General features: G+C 41.5%; 2 protein-coding genes across 3 annotated transcripts in view; one reads left to right on the top strand and one right to left on the bottom strand.

Moving 5' to 3' along the window:
• The first annotated feature begins 561 nt into the window (after positions 1–561).
• GTF2A1 (general transcription factor IIA subunit 1) lies at positions 562–22,642 on the top strand. Of its 2 annotated transcripts, none has more exons than XM_083448695.1 (9): positions 562–814; positions 6,606–6,707; positions 7,672–7,903; positions 13,601–13,665; positions 14,814–14,889; positions 15,672–15,805; positions 16,693–17,013; positions 17,316–17,405; positions 18,617–22,642. In XM_083448695.1, exons 1-9 carry the CDS (start codon positions 800–802, stop codon positions 18,722–18,724), a joined length of 1,143 nt encoding a protein of 380 aa, XP_083304821.1. In that variant the 5' UTR covers positions 562–799; the 3' UTR covers positions 18,725–22,642. The 2 variants fall into 2 exon arrangements, with proteins under 2 accessions (XP_083304821.1, XP_083304820.1); XM_083448694.1 differs by lacking the exon at positions 562–814 and adding an exon at positions 3,811–4,316.
• Positions 13,675–22,694, bottom strand: part of TSHR (thyroid stimulating hormone receptor) — an 89,201-nt gene continuing 80,181 nt past the window's right edge. The window contains exon 12 of the mRNA XM_083447975.1: positions 13,675–14,491. The gene's annotated coding sequence lies outside the window, so the exon portion shown is untranslated. The remainder of the gene's footprint in view (positions 14,492–22,694) is intronic.

Here is a 22,694-nt window from a genome sequence, read left to right as displayed (position 1 = left end):
TTTTAGAGTCTTCCTCTAGGCTTCCTCTTCAAAAAATGTTAATTGAAGTTAATTAAAATGTAAAACTGGCCCTGATAATGTTCTGAGTGGTGCAGTCCTGGTTTAGCTTTTTTCACTCAGAGGACAAATAGACCCAAAAAGCCAATGGCTCAGCATCTAGTGTCTTCATTCAGCCTATTTATTGCCCCTTGTATTCAAAAAGGTGGGAATTTCTGTGGGAATCCTTTAAGGTGATGCATGAGGCTAAAGGGAAAGTTTGCAAATTGATTGTAAGCGTGTGTGAGCACAACTAAAGCATATTGCATACTGTCAGCCGGTGGTTAGCTTTCTGTGTGTATCTGCATGCTTCAGCAAATGTGAAACCAGAGGTATCTGCAAAACCTGCACATAATTTGTGAAACTCCAGAAACAGTACTTTAGAAATATATATAGGCACACAGCACAATCAACTGAAGTCAGTTTGTGCCAGCAACCTTTCAGAAAGCCGTGACTTGAAACTTGCTTTGCATTTACGAGAACCATTTGCAGCTGTGTATAAATATCACATGTTACAAATTCAGCTATTCTCATAAACTTGCCAGGTCCAGACAGCATCCACGCAAAAGTTCTTAAAGAACTGAAACGTGAAATTGTTGACTAGCTAAGAAAATATGTAACTTGACCTTGAAATTAGCCTTGATGCCTAAACACCAATTTTTTAAAAGGCATCCTGGAAATGAGGGGAAATGGGTGGAAAGCATTATCAAGAATAAAATCACCAAGGATACAGGAGAACAAGTCTTGATAAAGTGGAACCAGCATGACTTCCGAATGGGTAAGTGATGTCTCACTAACCTATTAAGAGTTGAGTGTGTCAACAAGGATATAGAATTATAGAGGCAATCCACCTGAAATTGTGTACTTATACTTTCAAAAAGCTTTTGACAAGTACCTCAACACAGAGGTAAGCTTAGTGTATAAGCTTAGCACTTGTGGAATAAGAGAGGTCCTCTTATGGACTGGCAACTGGTTAAAAAAACTGGAAGCAGACTAGGAATGGAGAGAAAATTGAGTCCCCCCCAAGAGTTTGCATTGGGACCTGTACTTTTTAACTTGTTCATAAATACCATTTAGAGTTTGAGTCACCTAACCTCAAAAAGAATTATTGTAGAGCTGGAATACATTTTAAAAAGGGCAACCAAAATGATCAAGGGGCTGGTGCAACTCCCCTATGAGAAAATGTTACATTTGGGGCTTTTCAGTTTGAAGAAAAGGTAAGAGGTGACATGATAGAGGTGTATAATATGCATGGCATGGAGGAAGTAGACAGAGAAAAGTTTTTCGTCCCTTCTTACAACACTGGAACTTGTAGACATCCAAAGAAGCTAAAGGTTGGGACACTTGGGACAGATAAAAGAAAGTACTTCTTCACCCAGTGCATTGTTACTATAGAATTTGCTCCCCTAAGAGGCAGTGATGGCCACCATCTTGGAAGGATTGAAAAAGAGGATTAGACAAAATTCATGCAGCATAAATCTGTCAGTGGCTATGAGTCATGGCACCTGGCTATGTTCTACCTCTGAATGCTAGTTGCTGGGAATCACAAGTAGGGAGAGTCCTGTTAATCTCTGGTCCTGTTTTCAGACTCCCCATAGGAATATGTGAGAACAGGATTCTGGACTAGATGGGCCACTGACTTGATCCATCAGGCTTTTCTTATTGGGCTTTTGCTATGGGCTGCTTGCCAGGAAAAAACCCCACATTTGTCCCCACCCCTCTACAGCTATAGCCCCTTGTTCATAGCCTTCATAATAATGAGAGTATCAGCCATCAGGGCTGCATTCATGATTGAATGTGTTGAAACTGGCCAGACTCCAGGAAATTATTAACAACAAATAACTAGAAATGCCACACAAGTGTTAAAACAGCACAATGGGGGTGAATTACAGGCAGTATCGTCATTAAAATGCCTCAGTTTCAGGTTGGAAGTTTCACAATGCACATTTACCTGGGAGTAAATCACATTGAATTTAATGAGTCTAATTGACAAAGCAGATTGGCTTCATTGTGGATAAAAGCAGAGAAATATTGATAATAATTTTAGTTGTTCAATGAATTAATCCCTTAGCAAGGCATTTATTTTTCACTGTATTACTTCCTCACACTGACTTCAGTGCCTATTGACACAGGCCCACTTGCTATGTTTTAACTACCTGCTGATTAACTTTTTAGTTCTGCAAGCCTACCAAGAAATATAATTTAGCTACCTACGTTTGTTTTAAAAGTCTTCCTTATTTTGTCTGTGTTTTAATGAGAATTATTTTATGTATATTTGTATTTTAATAATTCTGTGGAATCTACCTGTTTTATCTACAATTTTATTGATATGCCACTTAGAGCAATCTTTGATCAAGTGGTTTATAAATCTTATAAATAAAATAAATTCCCATTAAGTGACTACAAAATGAAACAGCTTGCAACAAGGCTGCAATCCTATACCCAGTCTCCTGGGTGTAAACCCTGTTGAACTCAACGAGGCTTATATTTGTATATATGTGTGTATAGGATTGGGCTGTCTCCTTGCTGCTATAGAGACATGGCATTTTCTAACCAGTTCTTAAGTTTAGCTGTGCAATCCTAACCATGTCTACTCAGAAGTAAGCCCTACTTAATTCAATGGGGCTTATCCCCAGGTAAGTGGGGTTAGGACTGCAGCCTAGAGCCAGTGTGGCATAGTGGGTACAGTGCTGGTCCAAATCCCTGCTAAGCCCACTAGATAGCTCAGTTGGTTAGAGTGTGGTGCTGTTAATGCCATGTTTGCAGGTTTGATCCCTGTATGGGACAGCTGCATATTCCTGCATTGCAGGGGGTTGGACTAGATGATCCTCAGGATCCCTTTCCAGCTCAACAATTATTCTATGAACCACCCTAGGCAGTCACAGCCTGACCTACCTCAAGAGTGTTGTTGTGAGGATAAAAACCGGAAGAAGAGAACCCTGTGGGCAACCTTGTGCCCTTTGGAGGAAACGTGGGCTATAGACGTGACAAATAAATGATGAATTCGCTCGCCGCTTTGAATGACAAATGGGGTTTACTATCTTTCCAATACCGGGGAAGTTCCTGCTAACTTGCAGGGCGCGTTTTACCAGTCCGGCCACTAAAATACTGGCTTGTTGAGCACATATCAGATAATGCTCAAACGGGTGCAGGCGCCAACTTCAGGTTCACACAGAAGAGCTGATGAGAAACAGGTCAGCATTACCGGCTCCCCGCCATATACACCTCCTCCTCCTCCATAATCTTGAGTGGCGGGGGCAAGGATGACAAGCTCCACGAAGCTTACACCGGCGCTTCCGGTGCCTAATAGAACAGGACAGGCAACGCCTCCCCCACCCTCCACCCCAAAAGAGACACGATACTATAGAGGTGTGTGCCTAGAGAGGCAGCATAGTTTATATTACGTTTTCCCGCCTCGCACATGGAAACTGGTAACGCACTCGATGGACAACTTGTCTCCCCAACCCATAGAGATAGGAACAGATGTAGAGTCGCTAAACTTCAGGTAAAACATCGAAAGCCATCGTCGCCCGTGAGCGCGCCGTTCCAGACTTCGGCGTCTCTATGGCTAAGCCTATTCTTTACACGTCGGGCATAAAGGCGGCTCAAATTTCGGGCAGAAAGAGCAGCGGAAAAGCCAAGGAAACCGCCATGGCGGTTCGGCTCCCAGTTCGGACTTCCGCCTCAGTATAGGTGTCATGGCGTCAGAAAAGCGGAAGTCGTGAAGAGGAGGACGGCGGCGTCTCGCTCCTTCTCGCGGGACGGCGGCGTCCTCCCCCTCCCTTCCCTTCCCCGGCCTCCCCCTTTCTCTGGCCGCTCGCGCAGCTGCTCGGCACTCGCTATATAAAGGGGCGAAGCGAGCAGAGCAGGCGGCTGGCGGCTGCAGCCCAAGGGCCGCCGTGTAAGGCCGGGCCGCGGGGGGAGGGCGGCTTCGGAACGCGCTTTCCCCGTCAGCGGCGGGCGAGGGAGAGAGGGGGAGAGAAAGAGAACGGAGGGCGAGGGGAAGCCCCTGAGGCGAGACCGGGGGGAGGGAGGGGAAGACGGAGAGCGCGCGAAGTAAGGGGGGGAGGAGAAGAGGAGCCAGCAGTTTACCTCAGCTCGCGGTCTTCCCTTAAGAGAGAGGCGAGGGGGGTGGGGGGAGGGAGAGAAGTGCTTGAAGGTGCCTCAGCCGCCGCCGCCTGCCTGCTCTTGCCTCAGCCGCTGCCTCGTTGGGGGTGTGCGGTGTCCTGCCCGGGGGGTTGGCGCGGGACATGGCGAGCTCGGCTAATACAAACCCCGTGGTAAGGACGCAAGGGGGAGCCTCGAGGCGGGGAGGCGGGAGGGCCGCTGGGCTTGTGTGGAGAAGAGGGAGGCGGTTGTTGCGGTGGTGATGGTCGTAGTATGGGCGGAGGGCGGCGGGAGAGAAAGAGAGAGAGCCGGGAGCGGACCCTCGCTCGGCCTCCGCCCGGAGCCACAGAGGAGGGAGGCGCGCTCGCTCGCTCTGTCTCCCTCGGAGCAGCCGCCGTCTCCCTCGCGCGCTGCTTCGGGGGTCACCGCGGAAGAGGCGCCGCGGGCGTCTCGAGGCAGCCTCCCGCTCAGCGGCTCTCCCCCCCTCCGCGGAGGGCGTGGGAGAGAGAGACAGACAGAAGCGGCGGGTTCCCCTGGCGCCTCTTTCTCTCCCGCCCGGGTGGTGGGTGCCTTTCTCTCTCCCCCCTTTCTGAGCGAGGAGGTTGGGGTGGATGTTCATTTTTTTTGAAAATTTAAATGTATCTGTGTGTGTCGGTGACCAAAGGTTGAAAAGCACTTTTTAATTCCTAACCCGGCAGAAGGAGAAAAAAACAAAACCGAAGTCTCTCTTCCTCCTCTCCTCCTCTTCCCACCAACCCCCATCTTTTCTCGGAAATATCTTTGACGTGCGCGAAAAAGAAAGCACTCTTTTAAGCCCGTGCGAGGTTTCCCCAGAAAAGGTTTTTATTTATCATTGCTGTAACAAATACAACGATTAAGCCTCTATTCCTCCTTTCCCGCCTCCCTTTTCTACGCTTCCCCGTCTCGGTTTAATACTAGACGACACAGTTTCCCCGAGTCTCTCGCTTTCCACATCGGTTTGCAATAAGCAGTCACACGAAGGGAAAAACAACAACAAAATAACCCTGCCCCTCTTAATCGTTATTTCCCCGTTTCACATTTTTTTAAAAAGAACAAACTGAATTCACTAAGGGGGGGAAATAACACTCCCCCCCATCCCAATAAACCACTGCTGACAAACCAGGGTCCAGGCGGCTCCGTTGCAGATTTGGCCGCTCTTATTTTGTGCTCTCAGATCCATCATGGCTTCCCCTCGCTTTTCTCTCTCCCTGCTCCTTGTGTTCCTCCTCCCTGTGGCTGCCCTGTTTATATAGAGCCATTGCCGCTCTCTAATATAGACTCTGCCAGGATGGGAAGGTGCTTTCCAGCCCCACGTCACCGCCTCTCCATTTAAACACCACATCAGCCTTTAAATAGGGAGAGAGCTGCGGAAAGCAGGCTGGGAGGTGCCTGCACAGCGCAAGCTGGAAGGAGCTCGCGCTCTCTCGTTCAGAAGCTGCCGCTCTCAGCTTTCAAATTCAATTTGCTGTGGCTGTTAGATGGCAAAGCGGCTGGTGCATTTCTGTCCTCCTAGCTGTTTTTTTTTTAAATGTATATTCGGTGAAATAGAGAACAGTTTGTTGTTCTGCTTTTTAAAGCATTTGCAAGCCATTGCCTGATCTTGTATATGTTTATAAAGAACGAAGTCTGAGCTCAATGGGGCTTAATAGAAGTGTGTCAAGAATTGTGGTCTTGCATAGTAAAGCAATATTAAAAATACTTGTGTGTACATATGTTTACATATGTCAAAGGATAGATGAATTACCCTCTATGCACAGGGTACAATGAGAAAAATGGTTCTTCTCCAGTTCATAGTTTAGTTAAATATCAGCAGTTGAGTGTTCAGCCTTATAGCCCCGTTGAATTCAGTGCTGCTAAACTGTTTCATTGTTGTGATTCCATGTACCTTGGATTAAATCCGAGTGAGCACAGTGGTGTTTATATCTAAGTAGACATACATATGATTTGTACTGTAAAACCTGCCCCTTTTTAGTACACATGGTGTGAATTGAAGCTTTAGTCCCACTTGACATCAGTTGAACTGGACTGTATTGGAGCAGAGTACTTTGGTTTGATTCACATTTTGTGAATCAAGGTTACTACATACTAGATCAGGGTTACAATGGTTAGGCTACAATTCACACCATCTCTAATCATTTGCCATGCTGGCTGGGGATTACTGGAATTGTAGTCCAACATAATCTGGAGGGCCAAAGGTTTCCCAGCCCTGCATTAATTGTCTTATTGCTAGAAGCGCTAAGATTCTCTGGAATGTTATACAGATGTGATGGTTTAATATTTTTTTAAAAAAATATAATTTTTTGAGACAATTAAAGAAGTATCCACAAGGATTATCTGTGAAACAGTAGTTCAGTAATTTAAAAATATATCTAGAAGTGTTTTGAAATATTGCTAGCATAGATCTCATTTAATGAGCTGGTCTTATCTGTGACTTTTTGCAGCCTAAACTATATAGGTCTGTGATTGAAGATGTCATTAATGATGTCCGAGAGGTCTTTCTGGATGAGGGTGTTGATGAACAGGTTCTTGTTGAACTGAAAACAGTAAGTTATGTTCACTACAAATTACTTGCTGTTTGCAAGCTTGTAGCAGTCAATGCATAAAACTCACATCTTGAAGGGCTGTATGCTGTAAATATTTATATAGCATGTCACTCCAAGTATGCTGCATACATTTGCAGAGATTCTTCCTTAGAGCACCCCCATAATGGAAGACATTGCTACCCCTGAATTGCAGGTGGAGAACTTAACTAAGGCCACCTAGTAAATTCAAGGCTGGATTAACATTTGAACTGGGAAGTTGTAGCCATTGCTCTACATCAACTCTTCAAAGCTTTAAATGCTGCTGTTAAATAGTGTTTTATAGTGGTTTTCATAATTATGTCACCTTTCTTTGAAGAAGATCTAAGAGTATAATGGTTTTAATGTGACTGCTGCTTAATGACTTTGCAAATATTAATAGTATACCTTGAACATTTTTCATTATCAAAATTGTCTTCCCTCCATTGTACTGAGAGAAATTTTCTTGCAGTTTAAATTTTCAGTAAATGAACAATCTAATGTGTGAAATGAAATTTAAAAAAAGTTTTAGAATATCTCAGGAATTCCATTCAGTAATATTCATCCAGGAAACAAAATATTTCATTCCAGTAAAGAGCAAGCTTTGTATCTTAGCTTTATTAGCTTGGTGCAGAATATTTTCTAATGGCTGTTTATGACATCAGAATAGATGTATTTTTTACTATGTTGCTGATGTCCTTTAGAAACTGCATGTCTGGATGTTGCTATCAATATGGATAGGAGTGAAAGGAGGCTCAAATACAGAATGGAGCCAAATTAATAAGCACTATATAGGTTCCTTTTATTTTCCAGAGGATTTCGGGTCACCTCCCTTCAAAATGAATAGATAAGAGAGAGTACATTGAATCAGTAATAATAATGTAGAGAGTATATAGTTGATATATGTAAAAAGAAGTGTCCTTAAGTGAATCTTGCTTAATAAACACAGCTGTGGGAAAACAAGCTGCTGCAGTCCAAGGCTGTAGATGGATTTCATTCAGAGGAACAGCAGCTTTTGCTGCAAGTTCAGCAGCAGCAACAGCAGCAGCAGCAGCAGCAACAACAGCAGCAGCAACAACAACAGCAACAGCATGCTCATCATCACCATCACCCACAGCCACAGCCAACAGTTCAGCAGCAGTCCCAGACACAGCAAGTCCTTATTCCTGCAACACAGCAAGGTAAGAACCGAGTTCCTTTCTGGATCTGAGGCTTTGTAAAGTTACAGCAATGTTTCATACAAAGAAAAATTAACAGGAGTACAAGTTCTCAATTCCTTCTTTTCAATTTACATGTTGTCTTCAGTGTATCACAACTAGCCATATCTCAGTGGCAAAGCACCTGCTTTGAATGCAGAAGGTCCTAATTCAATCCCCAGGTAGGGCTGGGAACGTCCTCTGTCTGAAATGCTGGAGAGTTACTGCTAGTCAGTGTAGACACTAAGTTGGCCAGTGGTCTGACTTGGTATAAAGCAGATTCATTTGTCCTTAATTGACTGATATTTCCCCATCTTAAAGTGTCAGTTGCTCATAAAATGTCCTTCAACTTACTTACTATAATTTCAAATATTACTGGATGTCGGGGCTTTTTTCAGCCGGAACTCACCGGAACTCAGTTCCAGCACCTCTCAGGTGGGTGCCTTTGCCATTCTAAGAGAACGAGGGAGGTGTTCATTGTGAGTTCCAGCACCTCTTTTTCTAGAAAAATAGAACTGCTGTAAGTGAAGACTGCAAATGTGAGGTGCATAGTATGAGAAGCTGTTCTAGTGTTTGCAGGTGGTTGTTTTTAGGACAGACCTCCAAACTTTTTGAGTCTTAGAAAACATTTAGGAGAGTACATTTAAGGGAGCACCAAAAACTCATTTCACAAAAGAAAAATTGGTGAATCTTCCCCAAATAATACAAAACATGTACATTTGCCAAGTAAACCCCAAACATGCAGGCACTACTACTCCCCAAACAAAAAACTGGGAAGGCAGTGGACCTCGGTATGAGCTGGAGGTGTTTGTCTCAGTGCCCTGTGGTGTCCACAAGTGCCACAATAATTTAGGACATAGCTGGGCTTAGCATGCGCTATCTCATAGTATGAATTTCTACAAAAATCAAACGTGTACACCAGTAAGGCAATTCATTTTTTATTATTATTAAAACAATACTGTATTTCCTTAGTCTGGACAAAAGTAACAATTGTTTCATCTTACTGATTTTTAGGATGATTATCTCCAAATGGCAGCTGTCTAATATGACATACCCATACTGCTGCTAAAATGTGTGCAGGTGGTACATAAGTGCTATCTCAAGGACTAATGTTTAGATTCTGTGCAACACCTAAGTAACAATGAATGTCTTATGCTTTACACTCTCTAGAAATGCCCCCAGGTCTCCAAACCCTGGGTACATCTTCCCTACATTTTATTTTACTTCCACAAAATAAAATATTCAGTAAAGGTAAAGGACCCCTGGATCGTTAAGTCCAGTGGAGTTCGACTGTGGGGTGCTGCTCTCACCTCCGCTTTCGGGCTGGGGGAGCCGGCATTTGTCCACAGACAGCTTTTCTGCATCATGTGGCTACCATGACTAAATCACTTTTGGCGTACAGACCACTGAGACAAGTGCCAGACAGTATGGAAACACCATTGCCTTCCTGCCGCAGCAGTAATTATTTATCTGCTCGCACTGGTATGCTTTCTAACTGCTAGGGTGGCAGGAGTTGGTACAAAACAACCGGAGCTCTCCCTGTTGCGCAGATTTGAACTGCCAACCTTACGATTGGCAAGCCCAGGAGGCTTGGTGGTTTAGACCACAGCACCGCCCACATCCCATAAAGTACATGCCCATCCAGCAATTGATTTGCTAGCAAGAGCTATTTCTTAATTGCTGCCACCAGCAATTACAGTATTTTTTAGTGGAGATGGGCAACTCTGAAGTCTTATGGGGGAATTCATGCACTTCTGATCATTCCTATCAGTGCAAGAATTTCTGCTTGCCAGAGCAGATTTGGGGGAGGCGAGGGAGGAAAGCCCCATTGCACTGGGTTTGGGTTTTTTTTAGTGTGCCAGCTTCGTTGAATCTGGCCCTTGGTTGACTTGAGGCAATCATGTGGTATAGGCCGGGGAATGAGCTACCGTATTTTTCGCTCGATAACACGCACCCGACCATAACACGCATGTAGTTTTTAGAGGAGGAAAACAAGAAAAAAATATTCTAAACGAAAAAGTGGATGTATGATTTTTGTGGTTCATGCTGTGGCCACAGACATGTGATCTGACGGTGAGTTTGGGGTAGCCCAATGCAAAAATCCTGAGGATCCATGTGGATCCATGTTTGTAACCATGTTTTTGCACCACTGCAGCCCCAGGTAACAGTGGGTGTGTGATTTTTTTGGTGCAAACTGTAGCCATGGACATGCTATGTGATCTGATGGTGAATTTGAGGTGACCCAGTGCAAAAATCTTGAGGATCCATGTGGATCTGTGCTTTGTAACCACGTTTTAAGTGGGGAGGGAAGGAAAAGCACTCAAGGGACAAGGAGCACGCATGGAGCAGGCTCTGTTCCCCCCCCCCCTTAGCGAGCTGAAAAACTTTGCTGGAGGGACAGAGAGTCTGCTTGCTTTAAAGGAGCCTATGGGACAGGAGCCGCTTACACGAGTGTAAGCGGCTCCTGTACGGTAGGCTCCTTTAAAGCAAGCAGGTTCTGCTTCTCTCCCTCCTCTCCCCCCCCCCCCCCCGCCCTTAGCGTGCTGAAAAGCAAAGCAGGAGGAGACTGAAAATCTTTCCTGCTATTTCCAGCAAATCGGGAGGAGAGAGATACAGAGAGCCAGCTTGCTTTAAAGGAGCCAACCGGACAGGCTCCTCTCCCGCTTTGCTCCTTTAAAGCAAGCAGACTCTGCTTCTCTCCCTCCCCCCCCCCCCAGCAGCAAAGCAGGAGAAGAGCCGCTGAGTGGGGAGGGGGGAGAGGAGCAGAACCTGCTTGCTTTAAAGGAGCCAACCGGACAGGAGACGCTTACACTCGTGTAAGCAGCTCCTCTCCCCTCCCGCTTTGCTCCTTTAAAGAAGCAGGCACTCTGTCCCTCTCTCCTTCCCATTCAGCGGCTCTTCTCCCGCTGGAAACCACGGAGGAGGGAAGCATTTGCTCCATAACACGCACAGACATTTCCCCTTACTTTCTAGGAGGAAAAAAAATGCGTGTTATGGAGCGAAAACTACGGTACCTGCTTCCTCCAGGTTGAATTGGACATAAGGCCATCAAGCAATCTAGGCATGCTCTCAAAATATGGGAGCTAGTTAAATCCCTTAAGCAAAAGACTTGTTCAGTTAAACATTTGCTTACAGAGAACAAACAGAAAGAGCAAGTTTTACTCAGAGTAGACCCATTGATGATAATGGGGCCCATTTATATTAATGGACCTAACTTGGTTGTGATCATTCATTTCAATGAATCTACTTTGAATAGAGCATAGTTAAATTCCACCCAATATATAAAAACTACTTAAGAATGTTTCTTTCATCATTTTTTGGCTTCTATGGCTTCATTAAGCAGGGTTTGTTAAATAAAATGTGTACTTCCTAAAGTCCCAAATGGCCTCCCATGCTCTGAAGAAGCTCTCATCAGCCTATGTGTCTCCATGCCAGCATCAGTTAGAATCTTTGTTTCAAGTGACTTTTCAGCCTTTTTCAAATGTAAGGCTTCTGCTTCAGAATAAACCACCAGCACCCTGGACCAATTAGAGCTGGAGATGCAAACAAATATTTTATTGTGACCAAACCAGATACGGTTATCAGCATTCTGATTTACTGCTTTGGCACACTGGGCAGGTTTGAAGATTGGCTAAATCTAAACCCCATATGCATTAGACAAAAACAGAAGTTTCTGTATCTTTCTCCCCTCCCCTTTTACAGAAGTAATTGCAGCTTCAGGTAGAGGGGGTGCATTTTAGATGGAGGAAAACATTCAACACTCCTCAAACGCCCTGATGTTTTTCAGATTAGTAAAACAAACCAGGAGGTATCACATCTAATTTAGTACTCAGTTAAATTGAGAATCTTAAACCAAACAGGCAGACTAAGCAAAATACACAACTTCCTTACATTATGATTCTAATGTAATTTGCACCTGCTTTTTAATTGTAATATTTTTATAACCCTCTTGGGTCATTTGGTAAAGGGTAGGCTGTGAGTATAAACCAGAAATAAAACTTGCTTCCTGGGGTGTCCTTATCATGAGGCAGGAGTGGCAAACCATTCAATCTGTGTAACAGATATAATTAAAGAAAGAAAACACAAACTGCTAAGCTATTTTACAAAATGGAGTCTTGGACTTTTAAGATGGCGTCCCTCATACCAAGTTGGCCAAACAGTAGTGCTCATGTTCAGCATAGGTCAGGCTCATCACACCCTGCTTATCACTGTTCTTCCTTTCTCTGTTAGGATTTTAGGTCCTTGGCTTAAAATGTTTGGAATATTGTAGTGGATATGATCTCTTCCATATAATAGTAAAGGATATGAACTTAAACTAAAAACTCACCTCTCTTAGCAAGCACAGAGGTAAAACTGAACCTTCTGCAGTGAGTGTGATAATTGCCATACACCTTTTCAAGACTTCTAAGTTTGTTAGGAATTGTTTCTACTGAGGTATGTATCTGGTGTTGGTGTCCACAATATAAATAGATTGTGATATGGAAAACCTCATTTGAAGAAGAAACATTGTTGGTTAATATTCCTTTAACTGGGTTACTAGTTTAGTGGATTATGGGATTGCTGTGAGTGTAATTTATCTGGCTTTTAGAAAAAACATTTGATGACGAATATTTTGGTTAACATTGGTTAAATGCAAACTAGATTAGTGTGATTTCAAGTGAAATACCTGATTGGAAAACCATGCTTTGAGAATGCTCATAAATGTCTCTTTATAAAACTGGAAGAAAGTTTTGTGTGGTACAGGGCTCTGTCCAGGGTCTAATGTGCTTCAATATTTTCATCAGTGATTTACAAGAAGAGGTAGAGGGAATTCTTAAGAAATTTGCAGATGACCCAAACCTGCTGTGGCTAGCTAACATCTCAGAAGACTAAAATAAGATTCAAAATTATCTTGAGGGAAAGGAAACATGGGCTAAAATTAACAAAATGCAAAATTCTGTATTTCCGGGGGGTGTGGTGTGTAAAAATGCATAGGTACAGAATTGGAGATCCCAAGTCACAAGACTTGTTCCACTTTATTGTGCTGTAAGTACATGTGAAAGCCTTCCAAAATTGTAGTCAATCACAAGCTGAACATGAAACAGGGATACAGCTGCAGAAAAGCTTATAGAAATATAGTTTCCAAGTCACAGGAAATAATAGTTCCACTTTATTCTGTGCTAGTGAAATCTCATCTGGGATATTGTGTCCACTTTTGGACACAATACTTTAAAAAGGATATAGGCAAATAAGAGTGGGCAACTAAGATGGTCAGGATGGAAAATGACACCTTTGAGGAAAGATTGATGGAACTAGATATGTTTAGCCTGGAAAAGAGAAGACTGAATGGAGGCCTGATTGCATTCTTCAAATACCTGATGGTCTGTCTCATAGAAGAGGACAAAGACTTGTTCTCAACCTCTCCAGAAGACAGGATTAGATCTAATGGGATTCAATCACAATAGGAAAGATTGTGGTTTATTGTTAGGATAACTTATTGATGGTAAAAGGAGAATTATTGGAAGTCTTTGAGCAGGTGTTGGTTGGATGCTTCAGTTCTGGATTTCATGCATTGATTAGTGGGTTGGACTAGAATGCTATATAAGTCCTCACACACTATTCTATGATTATAGTGTTAATAATCTATGGCAAAGTATTCTGTGGTGATCCAAGCATTGATTACCTTTTTCTCATGTGTTGTAGCACCTCAACAACAAGTTATTATGCCAGATTCCAAGCTGATACAGCACATGAATGCATCGGGCATGGTAAGATTAAGCAGTTTACCTTTAAGGCAAGCATGCCAGGACCCAATTAGGAAAGATTGTTTGTGACCAAGCCAAATTATACTCTGCATAAAGAAAAACTAAACCCGCACTGTACAAAATAACATTAAATTTTATAAGCTTATGCCTCTTTTTCAGTGACCGTTTTGAATGTTTAGTCTTTTTTTAAAAAGCAGAACACTTATGGTAGTAGCTAAATGTATTATATAGGTTATAAATTGTGTACCACTTATCAAGAAAAAAATCTTAATATAAGGTCTAAATATGGACCTGGTTTACATAATCACTTTAAGTCATAGATAAACATAAGCTGGTGAATACACAATGTGAAGGTGCACAGGGCAGAAATAATGGGCTCTTCACTCCGCCACCACTCCTGCTTTCAGGAGCTAACCCATGGTGTGGCTCAGTGGTATGTCAGAACACAAGCTTATGTCCCTGTTTTTCAGTCTCATGGTTTTCCAGAATTCTGAATAGATTGTCAATTATTATTTCACAAGAAAATATTTTTATAGAATTTTACAGGTTAAATCCATTGTGTCCTTTTTCATGAACAGCAGGGCTCCTCCTCCCTGTGGAAGGGATGTGAGTCAGTGGAGGTTCCTGCTGGTGGAAGTTGAAGGAGGCGTTTTTTGCCTAGTGCCCCAGCAGCTTCCTGTGCTGCCTCCTACACTATCCCAGAGTCCCTCAGTTCTCCAGAGCAGCTTTTTAGGAGACGGCAGAAATAACGAGCTAAAATTGCACCCCCAGTTTCCTCCTCTAGTCCATGGCAACTCTGGATCCACTCTGGGTAGACCTGTTGAGTGAACTGGAAGAAAAGGGAATTAATTGTTTAATATTTGTATTTATAAAATAAACAGTACTATAACTGACTTAAAAGCCATACTCTTACAAGAAGTGTAAGAGTATTGTAAACTGCCTTGTGATTCTCAGATGAAGGGTTGTATAGAAATTTAATAAATTAAGAAGTGCTCAAAGCAGTTAAAAATGTGGATGGAAGAAGAAAGCTGTTGTTATTCTAATATAGAGACATGTAATCGGCTATTGAAATCCATGTGCTGTTTTGTCTTAAATCTGAGTTTTCATTATATAATTTATTTTTGCTGCTAAACTAGTTTCTTATATTTCAGAGTGCTGCAGCCACTGCAGCTACCTTGGCTTTGCCAGCTGGGGTTACTCCTGTTCAGCAGATACTCACAAATTCAGGTTTGTTTGTTTGTTTGTTTGTTTGTGTATGTGTCAATATGCATTTCTATAGTGTTATACTTTAGAATATCAAACATAAAAATGTATCAAATTATATATTTTGGAAGTGGAGAATAAGAAGCATAAAATCAAAGCACATGGAGGGGAAGGAAAGGGAACCACTTGCCTCATGGTCTTCTCCTGACTACCCACCATGCTAATGTCACCACCACTTGTTTTGTTTCTTGGGAGGCAATCCTGCAATCTTCATTATCAGAATGTGGGGCATGAAGACCATAGACCAGACATGTGGGAGGGCAGGTTAGCAACTTGTTAAGCTGCATATTCACGTTAGCATGGCAACTGCAGGAGGAGGGGGAGAGATGCATGTTCTGCTTGCCCAAACGGTAAATGAGATCTCTCGGTGCTCAGTGCCAAGCCAGTGCGGGGGCAATTGTGTAGGAACAGCCACAAATGCACCACACTATGCTGTTGAGCCTCCAAGAGTCCTCTAGTTAATTAATAATGCAGACAAAATGTAAGGTTAGATGAACTTCTTGGTCTGATTCAGCAAGGCAGCTCACATGATGCAAAACTAACATGGCTAAACAGTAAACTTGTAGGGTATCAATAGACATGTCATTGAGTTAAGAATTTTCCCAGTGTAACATTATTGGTTTCCTTTGTAAAAATGCTTCAGTTCATGTGTGTGTGTGTGTCAGTTCATTGCATGATTGGCTCTTGGGTCAAGAGAAAGTTCCACAAGTTAAGTGAGATACTCAAATGGACTCATTTTGTTACAGGCCAAATCCTACAGGTGGTTAGAACTGCCAATGGAGCTCAGTACATCATTCAACCACAGCAGCAAGTGGTTCTACAGCAACAGGTTATACCACAGATGCAACCTGGTGGGGTACAGTCTCCTGTTATTCAGCAAGTAAGATTGTTTGGTTAACTAAGTGGAATCTTCCAGGTCACTTTGCAGGTATCATGTTAGCACAAAAATGGGAGAGTTAATGGAAAGGAGATGGGTGTGAGAAGAAGTATTTATAATTAGGGACAGAGCAAACATTGTTTTTGTTGTGACTGTGGCATAATTGATTTCAGTAAAGTTAAACAATGACTCGCTTAAAAGATTAAACACTGCTGACACCTTGTAGATGAAGAAATGAATGGTGTTTAGTTACTGAACAAGTTTTATGTATTCATAATAAAGCTAGCACATTGCTTTCTTCTATAACACATCAGCATAATGAAATCAAGCAGGATTAGGGGCAGCTCTTTTTGGAAACTGCTTCAGTACAATCCCTTATTGCCTTACCCATCTGGTCTGTGTTTGAGGAAAGAGGCTAACGTGGATTTGAACAGTCTAAACAAATATGAGGTGTCCTGACCAGAGAATGCATTGCTACTTATAAAGATGCAGTAGATACTTCTTAGTCCTTTTTTAGCTGCTGCCACCTTATGAAGCAAAACAGTGGAGACAAACTTGAGTCCTCCCTCTATTGCACTGGAGGAAGGTAGTGGAATGGAAGGAGGACTCAAGTTTGTCTCCATTCTTTTGCTTTATGAGGTGGCAGCAGCTAAAAAGGACTAGGCAGTGTCTAATGCTAGCTGTTAATCAAATTAGGCTATGTTTTAATAAATGCCAAGTTCTTAATAATTATTTCCTCAATAATTATTGAACATAAATATTCATATGCAAGGTTTGCAAGAAACAGAAGTAGATTGTCTTGCTTGTTTTATTACAGAAACAAAAACAGAGAATTAAGTAGGAATTATAGCTGTGATACAATAGCTTTTGTTTTAATTATTTTTGCCTAGGTTTTGGCTCCTATTCCTGGAGGTATCTCACAGCAAACGGGAGTGATTATCCAACCCCAGCAGATCTTATTTACAGGAAACAAAACCCAGGTAATACCTACAACAGTGGCTGCACCCACAGCAACACAAGCACAGATTCCTGCAGCAGGTCAGCAGCAACCTCAGCAGCAAACAGCACAGCCACAGGCACCTTTGGTGCTACAGGTAGATGGAGCGGGTGACACATCATCTGAAGAGGAGGAGGAAGAGGAGGAAGATTATGATGATGATGAAGAGGAGGACAAAGAAAAGGATGGAGGCGAAGATGGCCAAGTTGAGGAGGTAAATTTTGAGGTGTCTGCTTCGATTAGACTTTCACAGCACATATAGATAACATTAATGTGTTAATTCTAGCTGAGTTGGTTGTAGGATAGGAAAAAAATCTGCTCTTATTAGATAAATGGGTTTGAAAGGTTGGGGGCGGGAGCTCAAAGTGGTGAGCTTTTGTCAGTTAAAGAACATGCATCACTAGGTAATATGCACATATGTATATTTTAAAACTGGTGTCTTCATTGTGTAGGACTTCTATATAAATGTGTAATGTTTAATGAATTGGGTCATCTGAATACTCAAATATTTTCTAGGAGCCTCTGAATAGCGAAGATGATGTGAGTGATGAAGAAGGGCAAGAATTATTTGATACTGAGAATGTTGTTGTGTGCCAGTATGACAAGGTAAATCTGACAAATATGATTTCTAAAACCTGCATTGCCTCCTGCAAAAACCATATACTTGAGTGAATATGTATATTTTTTATGTTTGTGGTAAAAACCTCACTTTCCTAGTACAGTTTGCTGACAATTTAGAGCTGCAATTCTTAGTAAATTTAAGCAGTTAGAATCATTTACTTAAAACTTTAAAACATGTCTCCAGTTAATTTTACATGAGCTTGTAAAAGTTTATTAGAAGTATTCATAATATGGAGATAGGGAATCTTTTTCAGCCTGAGGGCTGCATTGCCTTATTGGCAACCTTCTACAGGCTGTATGGCTTCAGCAAATGGGACACAAGGAAAATGTGAGTGTGGCGCAATGGATATGATGCTTATCTCTTTGCAGTGGTCTTACATACCAGCCAGCAAAAGTCAGAGGTGTTCTCACACATTCAGTCACTTGCATACACACATATGGACACCTCGGTCTGCATCCTCTATCCAAATAAGTGGTGTTGATCACAGTTCAGAGATGCCTTCCATCCACTCAAGTAGGGTGCAGGGCTGATGTGGAGTGTGGTTTGGGGAGGGGGTGTGGCCTATGAGAGTCCCAAGAGCCCAAACAGTGAGGCACAAAGAGCTGCTTTTGTTGCGCCCAGGTTCTCTTCCCTTGGTTTAAAAAAGGGATCTTACGCTGCATACAACAGTGAGTGAGCCCCTCTGTGCCTATTCCCTCTGACTACGCATCTTAGAAGGGCTTTAGGGCAATGTCATACAATACGGTGTCATGTTGATTTGAAGTTACTCCAGGAAGCATGGCTGCTTCCCTCTTGCCATACTTCCTAGAGTGGTTTCAGAGCATCACTCTAATGAAACCCTTCCTACTAGGGTTAGTGGAGGGAATGTGTATAAAGCAGTTCACACACCTGTGAGCAGCATAAACCCCTTATTTTAGGGGGTTTCCTGTACATGAAAGACCAGAGATTGAGAGCCAGAAGGAACCTGGTTTGAGCTTCCCTCAAAGTGGACATAATATCTGTCTAGAAGCTCCTGTGGAAGGGGAAGAGGTATTTTTTTGTGAGATCCCTTCTACCTCCAGCCACCCTTCCCATGCTCTTTTGGGTAGTTTATCCATCCCTCCAGAGCAGATTTGGGTGGGAGGTTTTTGTTAACAAATGTTGTATTTTAAGCTTGGGGTGTTTCTCTTCAACTTTGGCTTCCCTCCTTCAACAGATTCATAGAAGTAAGAACAAGTGGAAGTTTCACCTCAAAGATGGAATCATGAATCTTAATGGAAGAGATTATGTATTTTCCAAAGCTATTGGAGATGCAGAATGGTGAAGTTCCTTACACATAACAAACTCAAAGCAAAAGCAGGAGATTTTGATTCTTGGACATAACACTTCAACAGAAATCTATATCTGCGCATCGGAAAAGAACAGTAGAACCGAGACTGCTAGAACAAAGAAATAGCATGGCAACGTTGACACTACTTCAAATGGGAAAGCTGAGGCATTGGTGCAGCTAGCTATGCCTGAAAGCTGGTTTTGTATTAATACCTTAATTAACCACTTCTTCCTATAGATAAAGGTAACTAGCATGTGAGGCTTAATCTCCCCATACACTGATTTGAAGGAACTCTTCTTTTTTGGTAACAATACTATGGGAAAAGCTTAGTGTGTCTTGTGTATAAATTGTGCTGACCCATTCTTTCTAGGAGTGGGGTTGGTGAGAATCTTGCTTAATCTTGCGTGGAGGTTTCTAACCAAACAGTAAGGACTGAAGCATTGAGTTCTAATAATTACCTTGTATGAGTAAAACTATTTTTAAAGCCCTTGTGCTGGGTCATGCATAATAATTTTATCTACAGTTTTAGGCCTTTTATATAAATTTTGATCCTGGTACCAAAATCCTCATTTGTATTTTAAATTTAATAATTCTGAATCTTTCATTTAATGCGATGTTGTATTTTAAAGGGTCTACAGATGGAAGCTTTTAATGTCTCGGTCTTCCTGCTCTTTCGAAAGGTCTTTAAAGATTGAGCAAATCTAGTCTGCTATGTGCTGAATTATTGCTTGTCAGAAATCAGTCTTTAAAAATATGATTTCACTGGTTAACCTAAACTTAATATGTATTCCCATTGCCAAGTGAGTGTGCACTGCTGGTTATGAAATCAGGTTGCAAGTGAGTATGTACTTTGGGAAAGGGTCTAACTACAGCATTGAAAGAGCTTCCACTTTCATTTCAGTAATACTGAAAAATATAGTGAACAAAATCACCCTAGCTCTGATAATTGAGCAAGTAGTAATTGCTCAATTAATCAGTTCCTCAATAAATAGCAGAAAGTTGCTGTTGAGGCTATTTTTTTCTGTGATTGTGGCAGTGGTCTTTTGGAAATTAGACTTTCAGAAATGCAGGGCCTCTTTGCAATATGGTGGGGTTGAAGTTCAGGCCAGATAATGGAAGACATGCACTTCCAGATTTCCTGTGATAAGATCTGGAGGATGCTAGTCACCTGAAAAACAGTGAAGAGCAGATTACCCCCTTGCCCTTCTTTCAGTGCTTGTGTTTGTATGAAAAAGGAAACTTATAAAAAATGTTTTTCTATTAAAATGGCCACTGTGTTTAATCAGCACTATGTATTAGTTCCTTCCTCTTCTCTTCACAACTGTCTTCTTTGCATTTTGATTCAGATGCGTCAGTTGTTCCCTGCTTACAGAAAATCCATGCAATAAGCAGTTAGGTCTTTCTGCACCCAGGATGCTACTAAAGTTTAGCCAAATTTGTCTTTATTGTTGTATAGTGACATTCATAAAGCATCAAGAGTTTTTAAATGTAAACATTTCCTCCCACTTTCTGATACAATATATATTGCCTATTAAACCTGCATCGATGGGTGCAGTTTTAGCTCTGAACTTGAAGGTGCGTGTAAGTACTTTATTCCCACTGTGTAAAACAATGTAGGTTTAAAATAATATATGCCACTACTTAACATGCCAAGATTGTGACTATATTGAGATCAATTGCCATTTTCCTTGCATCCTTCTGTATCTTATGGCCCACTCACAGTATATCCTAGTTTTTAAGTATGATTTAATACAGGCTTCAGACCAATCAGAAATATTGCACTGTGAAACAAATAGGCTCCAATAGGCTACCATTTACTATTCATTACTGGAACCCAGATACTGTACAGATGACTTTGCATTGTGCACATCATGGGCACTGAACAGCTGCTTGTCTTTAGCCTTTTATTTATTTTAAAGGATACCACAGCTTTAAAAGTGACCTACAGATAGGCCTATATGGAAGCAGGCATAGTGTGTTGCAAGTTAATTGTGGGTATGCTTTGGTTGGTGAGGGTGTTAACAAGTACCTGTGAAGTTCTTCTGAAAGCCAGTCACATACCAAACTTGTGCTCTTACTTGCTCCATCAAGTGTTCCTTTTTAAAATCAAAAAGTGTGTTTTTAATTTCATTTTATTGTAGCAGCTTGCTGTAAGAATTTAGTTTGCTTACACTTATTGTTGTACTTGAATTTTAATCATGGTTTTAACAATGTAATTGAGCAGACCTTTTTGTTAGGTTTCCATTGAAAATCATCATTCCTTTTGGGAGGGCAAGGGGTCCCCATGGTTAGTCTTTAAGCTTTTTGTCACTTGATTCCCCCCGCCCCTTTAGACTTGGAATTTGTTTCTATTCAGTATCTTTGCTTCTGAAGCAATTAACGGTTTGCAAGAAGGGCTTATGTTTAGATTTGCACAGAGAACAGGAGCACCTTGGCAGGGATATAGAGAAAGCAACTTCTAAATGTTTTGATCAGGGCAATGGGAGATTTACAGAGTGATTACACAAAGGTGAGAGTCTTGTGCCTTTGCAATCTTCAGGTATTCCTGCTTTGCATTGATTGATATGTAGGACCGTTGAGTTCCTTTGGTTGTAGATGTCCTACAGAGTTTCAATTGTAACAAACACCAAGTCTAATCTTACCAGCTTTCTAGTATGTGCAATCATTTGAAACGTCTACATTAAAGATGGACTTTTAAGGAGGTTTTAGATACTGTCACAAATAACTTTATATTGGACTATTTACATTTAATGTGTAAGGTGTGTACCCCTCCCCGCTCCAGCTGCCTAGTGGCAACCAGAGTTTCCATCTCCCTTTCTCCAACCTATATCATAACCTGCTTTTTGTCATTGGTCATCTCCCTGGAAATGGATCATGATTTCACAAATACAAATATTGTGCTAGCTGTCTTTTTCAAGGGGATGAAACTTGTAATTGAAGAACAGTTGCTAGAAAAAGCAAAGAACATGCAACACGTGTGATATATCCAGATTTGTAGAAATGTCATATTAAAAATAGTGTTAGCACCTTTGGGTTTTCATTTTTGGTCTGTTCACATCAAACAGCAACAATGTCCCCATGTTATTACTGCTGAGTGAAAACTCTGTAGTTCCAGTGCAAGAGAGAGGAAAGAAATAACTTTTCACTAGTTCACAAATCCCTGCTCTTCTGCTTTAAAAAAAAAAAAAGTCTCTTTTGGCTTTGTTTTATGGAGGCGGGGAACAATCCCAAACCTGACAAATTATAATTAGTTTGGTTCATTGTATTCAAGATAGCAGACCTTGAGCTGAAATGAGCTATATCAGTTGTAATTTAAGAGTTAAGTTTCCATTTTTGGAAGAGATTAGAATATTGGTTGTTTGTTTTCTCCGTTTTTAAAGTAGGTCAGGAATGTTCAGAAATTTGGCATTTTCCCCTGTGACAAAACTACTTGCTTATTTTTTGAATTCTTGATTTGGATGTTAACAAAGAACAAAAGGGTTTTGTTTTTTTAGTGGAAGGATAAAAGCAGGCTAGCCACATGTGGTAACATCATGCATTAACTTGCTCCTGTGTGCCTAGAGTACCAAATAATTTAGGGAAGTGGAAAATATCCTTAGTTGCTGTTCTGAGCTACTATTGTCAACTGCTGTTGTACATATACTGTTATGTGTAAGGGGGTAAATATATTTATTATGTTTGTAAAATTCAATCTGTACAATTGAAGATCAAGGATGCTCTTCCTGGGATGTACAGGATGTGTTTCAAAGGCCATGCTTGGAATACAATTAGAAAACTTAGTATTTTGATGTACTAAGACCTATTTTAAGTTTAATATTTTGCCTTTGCAAAAACTTTAATTAAAGATGTTATTTAAAATAAGCTTGCCACTTTTATTTACTATTTTGTGTATTAAAATACTTTTATGTGTAATCTAGTTGTATTCACTTTGTTATGACATGATTATGCAGATGACAGGATTAAG

This window comes from Podarcis tiliguerta (genome assembly GCF_965153285.1).
Source record: "Podarcis tiliguerta genome assembly, chromosome: 1".
Lineage (NCBI taxonomy): Eukaryota > Metazoa > Chordata > Lepidosauria > Squamata > Lacertidae > Podarcis > Podarcis tiliguerta.
Note: the sequence above shows the minus strand (reverse complement) of the source record. Positions and strands in the feature narration are given on the sequence as shown.